Source organism: Brassica oleracea, chromosome C3 (genome assembly GCF_000695525.1).
Source record: "Brassica oleracea var. oleracea cultivar TO1000 chromosome C3, BOL, whole genome shotgun sequence".
In the NCBI taxonomy this organism is placed as follows: domain Eukaryota; kingdom Viridiplantae; phylum Streptophyta; class Magnoliopsida; order Brassicales; family Brassicaceae; genus Brassica; species Brassica oleracea.
This window is the reverse complement of record NC_027750.1, coordinates 51,795,645-51,803,588: the sequence shown is the minus strand read 5'-3', so window position 1 is coordinate 51,803,588 and position 7,944 is coordinate 51,795,645. Positions and strand designations below refer to the sequence as shown.

The window sequence follows — 7,944 nt, the reverse complement described above, 5'->3', positions numbered from 1 at the left end:
AATATTGTTCATAGCCATTTGGAAAAGGATAAATTTTTGAAATTTTTTCTTTGTGACAGTTGCGGTTAAATCGAGTGCACAAAAAATCAGTCTGAAAATATCGTAATAAACAGTCAATCAAACTTATAAAATTTCATAAAAATTAATAAAAGTAAGAATTATGGCAATGAAATATTTATGTTATGAAAACAAATCATGCGACGGCTCAGCCGGTCAATGCAGAGTAATAAATAAATTATACGGCGGCTCGGCCGACCAATTAACAATAAACAGGATATAAGGCGGCTCGGCCGACCAATAAATTAATTAAATTATTAATAAATAATATAGACGATATTCTAGCCATTTTAACATGATATAAATAATAGTAGAGGCGGTATACCGACCATTATAGCATGGTATAAATTGTACATATAAATTTTACTGAATCGCAGAGTGATAACGTGTTATAAAAAGAACCAGAATTTTATGGTATCGCAGGAATTTAAATAAAACAAAATTTTATACCCGTAGGAGAAGATAACACTGATAACAAGAGATGATGTGTTATTAGAAAGAGAAGGAATGATATGTTTACAATCGATCGAAACGATCGTTTATATAGAAATTAAAAAGTAAGATTTACTATGCGTACATAGTGACACGGACTCCACATAATATTCATACACACGAAATGTCATCATTCACGTTTAGGTGTGTGTATTATTGACTTTCATCATTCACGTTCATATTAATGATGAGATTCTACCTGAATCCCTAGGACAAGTGATTCTCATATGCAAGAGAGAGAGAGTTGAAATTACAGTTATACCCTCTCAAAGTAATATAGTGATTCTCATATGCAAGAGAGAGAGTTGAAATTACAGTTATACCCTCTCAAAGTAATATAGTTGAGAATCATTTCTTGTTCATAGAGGTCTTTATAAAACCAGCAAGCATAGACGAAAGAGAGATCCTCAAGCCTTGGAAATTGACACGAGAATCATTTAACAAAACAATGAGGTTGTAATTTTTATGATAACAATGGCACTTGCTAAACATATGCCTTCGCTTGACTTCACCAAACTAATCAGAAATACTTATAATTAATCTTCTCTTAGGTGAGAGAACCTATGCTGATACTATCACTTTCTTTTCTCCATATAGATATAAAACATGTCTTCAAGAATGTAATCTTCTTGAATTCATGAATCACTGCTGCTGTAATCCTCTGATCCACTTTCGTAATTATTTGCTGCTGCATTATTAGCAGGTACATCATCATCTTCAGAGCCCTCACTCATTTCTGCAACATCTTCTCTCTCGACCTGCGCAGCCCCAACAACTTCTTCTTTATCATCCTCCATTGCTTCATTTAGGTTACTATTCCAATCTAGTCCCCACTTGTTCCTCTGATCATAAACCACAAACTGACCCTCATCATCATCATCCTCTGATTCAACTCCTACACTGTTGTCACTTTCATCATCCACTTGCATAGGCATCATCACTCTATCGGGTGTTTCACTAGCCCAATCTTCATTAATGTCTCTGAATGTTTGCTCTTCTTCTTCCTCTTCCTCTTCCTCTTCAACTTCTTCGCTATTAGGCCTAACAATGTCAGCCATTCTTCTGACTAAGCGGTAACTGTCCTCATCGTTCCTCTCAGGTCTTTTTCTAACCGTCCTCTTTCCTCTTCCAGGGACTTGATGATGGTTCAACTCAACGCCCACTAAGTTCCTATCCATTACAACGTTGCTCCTACCGGCGACAAATCTGTTTGGACCCCCTTGCACTTTCGTCCTCTTGGCCTTTCTGTTTGTTACAGAACCAAATCTCACTCGTCGTTTCTTACTTTTTTTACCTGAGTTTGAAACAACAACCTCGTCTTGGTCTTCTTGCTCTTTGGCTCCTTTGCCTTTGGTAAGGGACTTTCCAGGGAAAAGGCTCTGCATTAAAATAACTTCCAAATGAGTAACAGAGAAACAATCTTCACTAAATAGTCTATAAAACTTACAATCTGCTCCTTGTCATCTTCTGATATCAGCTCAGGTTTTTCTGGCTTCACGTAAAGAATGGATGCATCAAGGTCTAAAAGTCTCAAAGCAACCGCTGACACTGTCTTTGGTATCCATGGAAAAACGTCCACTGATCCTGAACCATCAGCAGCTCCCAAGAGCTCCTTTGCCGTCACAAAATTGGATGATAAAGACTCTTTCTTGATTGCACTCTCCAAAGAAATCAAGACCTGTCAAAAAAAACAGAAAGGAAGATAAGCTGAGTTTTAAAACAAATTTTGTGTTTAATTTAGGGAAAAAAAAGAAAAACAAAGATGATGGCTACCTGCAAAAGCTCTTCAGGTGATGATGAATCATTCAACCTAAACCCCCAATCTTTTCTTTTGTCCTCTGTCCAAAATGATTCAAGAGCTTCATCTGGTACACATGCCTGTCAATAAATGAAGTTGTCAAAAGTTAGTACCAAAGAAATGACTATAGAATAAAAGTTGACAAGAGTTAAATGAAGCGTTACCTCAAGAAAAACAAGTAGTGCTTTGAGCAACCTGACTCCAAACGGAAGAGGAGATGCAGTCAAAGCTGAATCTAATATCTTTCTCTCTGAACTATCAAACATGTTCAATCTCCGGTGACAAGAAGTGCAGTGTGTATACTCAGATAGATAAGATGCAACACACACTTCGCATGTCGCCAACAGCTCACATCTCTTCTTCCCGTGTCTCCTAGCACAAGAAGGTAGCGAGCTGTACGTCTCGGTCCACATCCATCTCTGGAAACCATGGAACCGTTTCGATAAACACTCCTTCTCCCTGTCATTTCTCCCAAGCTCAACTCTGATAGAAGTTGAAGCTTCAATTGAATCAGAATTAGATCCTGATATAGCACTGGATGGGCTCACAGAATCTGCACGAGTATTCTTACAAGCATTCTCTTTGAATGATCCCTCAATCTTCAGCAACATTATGCGTAAATGGGATTCTCTAATCCCACGCATATCCAGTGACGCAACCAAAAAGTCAAAAGCCTACAAAACAAATTCAGACAAGAAATGGTTAAAACATCTATACAAGCAACATGTTGTTTAGCTGCCAAGGTTGTGTTATTTACCTCTTCTGAATCAATGAGGCGCCACTTGCCATCGTGTAGCTCAACAAATATAAGCCCCGAGCAAGGATCAGTCTTAGATGCTGACGCAGCGAAATGCCAGTAACGGTTGCGGCGCCGGTCTTGTCCAAGCGGCAAAGACCGGTAGGGATACACCTCTTCTGCTTTGTCGCCTATATATGATTTTAACTGTGACCGTGATCTCTTTGAAGAACAATTCTCTTGAGCGGCCTCCTGGTTAATAAAGCCTCCCTCAGCTTCCATAGGCTTCGATTCGTTCATAAGTTGACAAGGGTCTCTGTCAAGCTTAAGTACATCTCTCATGCAGCTGTTATCTAACTGTGCTTCTGCCCACATTTGCTTTTTAAGAGAATTTGCTGCCTCCATACGATCCTCAAGACTAGCTCTGAGGGAGTTTCCTTCATTGACAATGCCGACTAAAGCAACAAGGGCCTCAAGGCGCTCTTCAACACTTAGATGACAGTAATCCCCTTCTGTAAGACCTTGAATCCATGATTGGCCCTGGTTGCTATCTTCAGCCACATCATTATTATCATCCACGCAGCTAACCGCTGAATCTTTACTATGGTGTTGTGGAACAATGCTCTTAACATCACAGAACATAGCATTTGCTACACCGAGATCGGTTGCTACACCGAGATCGGTACCATTTGAGGCCCTTGCAGGAGTGGCTAAATCATCAACCTCAGGATCCTCATCAACATCACATTCAAAGTCTTCATCTCTTTCAAGATCATTCACATCTTCTGGACCTGTCAATCCGTTTTCGAATGCCCTTATCTTCTTCCTAGCGTCTGCGAGTATCGCCTCTCCGTCCGCAGGATCCTTCACGTAAGGAGCTCGTACACAATACGTACAAGGGGCTATTCTTTCGAAGAGCTTTGCATCTCTGGTCAATGCAACAGAGATGGAAGCCTCTGGCGTCTTGCTTGTTGACAGGTCCCGAAGTCCAGATTTCTTCCATTGGAAACCATAAAAAAAAAACTAAGTAAATGAAATATTTCAACTAAGTAACATATATAGATTATAGATGTATATACCTGAATCTTGTCGGCAAGTTCTATTAGTGTTAGTCCCTTGCTTCCCTCAAGAGAGAGAACATGCAAGGCTGCAAATTTGACAGTTCCAGGTGTCAACCGATGCCTCGACTTGCGCGGAGCCAGCAACCCTTTCTCCAGCATTGATGCAAAAGCACTTTCAGCTGCTGAACCATTGCGAATGGTAGAAACGATATCTTCATAGCCTTTAGCCTGCACACACAAGTTAACCATATCAATGCCTAAATAAAAATTAAAACCTCTGACAACACACAAACGGGAATAAGTACCTCAACCTTGTGAGCAGTTTGTGTCACATGTGAATTTTTCTTCTTCAGCTTAGGCCCAAATCCACTGGAGAGTGCCAATTGGCGAAGTATCTCAGGCCATGTTAGTGGGTTCAAATGATTTTTCCAACTACGAATGTCAAAGCCCCATGCATAAGCCTGTAGAAGAAGGAAGCATTAGGAAAGATGAAGCCTCACTGAATCAACCTTAAAGGAGAAAAGGATATTAGCATACCCCTTCAACAATCTGGGGGTGACCACCCTCAGGATTGGCTGTAGTATATTGGTTATTTCCAATTCCACTATAACGTGTTCGAGCAACGTCTTCAATATCTCGTATTATTGATCTCAGAAGAGTAATATGTATCTCCCCCAACAATCTTGAGTCCTACAATAGGATATAATATATATATCAAAGATAGAGCAAGAAGAATGGAATGAAAGAAACAACTATAGAACACGAGAAAACAAGGAGATCTCAGATTGAGTTACTAAAGAGAGACTTACATAGTCATGAAAAGCCTGAATAAACTCGTCCAAGGTAAAAGGCCATAGGTCTAGAACATCTGAAAATGATATTAAGAATCTCCAAACCTGAAAAACAACCATAATATTAGAACCTTTGAAGTGCAAAAGAGTGCACAAAACGTGAAAAAAAAAAACAATCCAACTGATTCCAAATCGGTCTCATTGTTCTGATAAAAAGTTACTTTGATGGTACTAATTTCAAGTGAGAGGCAGCAAACGCAGTGAGTAAAGATCATACCATTAGAAGGTTCGCAACATTTTCCTCGGAATCCTTCCATGGAGAAATTGTAAACGGCATCTTCAGTTGCAAAGCCTTCGGTGGAAACGAGCTCAAAGAATCTGAAAAAGTAGAAATAGCTATGATAAGTTGCAAGATCAAGAAAGAACTCATTAGGGTTGCTCAGTCAATTTCATACCTCTATACAGTTCAAGGTTTTGCAACGTATCATGATCAAGCTGTAACACCGAGGGCAATCCTTTGCTAGCAGCAGCCAAGTCCATCAGCTCTAGCTGCTCATCTTCGATTAGATCCATAGACTCTCTAGCGATTCTACGCGCAGTTGCCTTCTCAATGGCAATCTTCCGTCTTATAGCATCTTTCTCCCGGCGTATCTCATCTTTTTGCTTCTGTTTCTCCGCCTTTTAACATTCGGACACAAAGATAAGTCTAATTTCTAAAATACTAAAAAGTGTACGTTTTTTTTTTTGAGAACTTACACGTTCGTTTTCTCTCTGCAGAAACTTTTCTCTTCTTTCCATTTCACGTCGGTGTTCACGCTGTAACTTCTCCTCTTCTTTTATTCTTTCACGCATCAATCTCTCTTCTTCTTTGCGCCTCTCACGCTCATGCCTTTCCATCTCCTTTCTCATGCGTTCTTCATACTGAGGACACAAAACTCTCAACTCATCAACATGTTCTTACAGAGGATAGCAATAAAAGACCATTCTAATACCTTTTTCTTCTGAATTTCTAGTTTCTCTGGATCTTTTTGTCCACTTCCTCTTCCGACTCTACCATCGTTTACCTGTGAATGTTGACAAATAATAATAACATTACAATAAAAACACACATCTTCTCAAAGGGACGGAATAAAAGTTGGCCAGCTACCTACCTTTCTCTCCAGCAGGGAGCTATCACCATGAGCTGATGGGGCAATGGGGCTAGGCATGTCTTGTTGAGATGTAGAACAATTCAAAGATGCATTTCCATGGGTACCATAGGGCCCATTCCCATGCATATATGATGAATTCTTGGACCGTGAAGTTTCATAGTCCATGCCACGTGCATGACTTTCAGAGTACCGCCCATTAATCTCAGGTGTGTAGGAAGACGGATCATCCAGTGAACGGGCAGCAGACTGTAGTCAACAAACGCAAATAAGTAAAAATAAAATAATATGAAAAAGTGATTAAATGAACGCTCGCAAGAAAGAGGATATGAATAACAAGAGAAACGCATCTAACAATGACCAAAGAATCATAACCTCCATGATAGGGCCACTCTATATGCAATGAGAACTCTTAAAAAAACTCATACAAGAACAAAGAGATTAAATATGTTTTAGTCAGAAAACTAACTCTTCGAGGTCGGACATCATGTGGCTCATACATTTTGCTCTCATATGGATGACCTTGGTGCTTCTCCATTGCTACAATAGTTTTGTCCACGAACAAAAAAAGTTAGAGAATAAGAAAAAGCAAAGACTCACATGAGATAGATCAATCTAAGCAAAGAGAGACCAACACTGACATTATCATTGGCAAAAAGAGAGTAATGTTACCTATAGGTGTTCCAAATGCACCAGGAGGCAACTGATCAAACTCCATGCCAAGAACCGGTCCGTCCTCTCTCAATGGCTCCCCTAACTGAGCCTCAACGCAAACAACAGCTCTACGAACCATCACAGACAACCGTGGTGGCTCGTACCCACCTTTCTCATATTCACCCAAGTCAGCTCCAGAGCTACCACTACCACTCGCAAAGTTCATCCTTGACTCCGAATAAGGGCTGCAGCCTGAGCCTGAGCCAGAACCAGAACCAGATCTATCATCAGCAGCCGGTAACTCGTTAACCGACGACAAAGCAGGAGTAGCAGCAGGAGCAGCCGGTTGAACCGGTTTCTTGGCCTGGCCATCTTTCTTGTCCTTTAACCTCCTGTGGCAAAACCACATCTGTAACTGTCTATCTGACAAATCCAATTTCTCAGACAGCTCAGCCCTCGTCGCCTCCGACGGATACGTTTCCTCTGTTTGAAACAAAATCAAATTCAACAACAAAGAAACAACAAACAATTCACATCAATGAAGATGAAATCAAAATCAAACCTGCATAAACTTTCTCCAGCGTTTGGAGTTGAAAGGGAGTTTTCATCTGACGCTTGGACTTGGAGGTAAGAGAGTCTTTGTTATTGAAAGTATCAATCTTCTTCTTCTTATTCTTGTGACCATCAACAACGTTCTTGATCTGATCTTCTTCATCAGAACCCATCTCCATGAAAAAGATTGAACACACAAAGAGAGAGAGAGAACCAGAAACACGGCCGCAAGAACAATCAGAGAGGGTAAGAACAACAACAACACAACACAAACGAAAATTAGGGCTTTCCACAAAACATATAGAACCCTTATCTCTCCCCCTTTAGATTAATTAACCCACGAATTATTGTGGGAAAAACGTAAAAAGAAAATAAAAGAAGAATAATAGTATATGAGAATGAACAACAATAATAATAGTAAAATCGATAAAGGAAAAACAACAGGGCTCTCGATTTCAACCTCCTTCATATCTTTTTCACTTGTTCTAATTTAAATCTTTTGTTTCTTATATTTAAAAAAAAAGAAATAAAGGAAAAAAAAGGTCGGAACTTGAGGGATGATTCTACAGCGGATCGCGTGCCTATGTGTTTATGAAGCGATGCAATCTTTCCCTCACACTTTCCGCCTTTTTCTTTAATAATATATATATTTTGG

General features: G+C 39.8%; 1 protein-coding gene across 1 annotated transcript; it reads right to left on the bottom strand.

Moving 5' to 3' along the window:
• Positions 1 to 938: 938 nt before the first annotated feature.
• On the bottom strand, positions 939 to 7,944 carry LOC106334882. The gene is made up of 17 exons (XM_013773266.1): positions 7,300 to 7,944; positions 6,756 to 7,220; positions 6,553 to 6,623; positions 6,087 to 6,332; positions 5,928 to 5,999; positions 5,692 to 5,856; positions 5,391 to 5,613; positions 5,213 to 5,313; positions 4,954 to 5,040; positions 4,682 to 4,834; positions 4,450 to 4,605; positions 4,163 to 4,372; positions 3,105 to 4,079; positions 2,512 to 3,021; positions 2,323 to 2,427; positions 1,997 to 2,227; positions 939 to 1,928 (listed from the first exon to the last, which is right to left on the bottom strand). The coding sequence occupies exons 1-17, from the start codon at positions 7,466 to 7,468 to the stop codon at positions 1,185 to 1,187; spliced, it is 4,683 nt and encodes a 1,560-aa protein (XP_013628720.1). The 5' UTR covers positions 7,469 to 7,944; the 3' UTR covers positions 939 to 1,184.

Bases quoted from the DNA above. Each gene is read 5' to 3' on its own strand.
- LOC106334882 (XM_013773266.1), bottom strand. From the start codon at position 7,468: ATGGAGATGGGTTCTGATGAAGAAGATCAGATCAAGAACGTTGTTGAT. The intron at 4,080-4,162 runs GTATATACATCT...TTCCAATGGAAG, and splicing joins AACTTGCCGACAAGATTCAG to AAATCTGGACTTCGGGACCT. The intron at 3,022-3,104 runs GTAAATAACACA...TTTGTTTTGTAG, and splicing joins GCCTCATTGATTCAGAAGAG to GCTTTTGACTTTTTGGTTGC.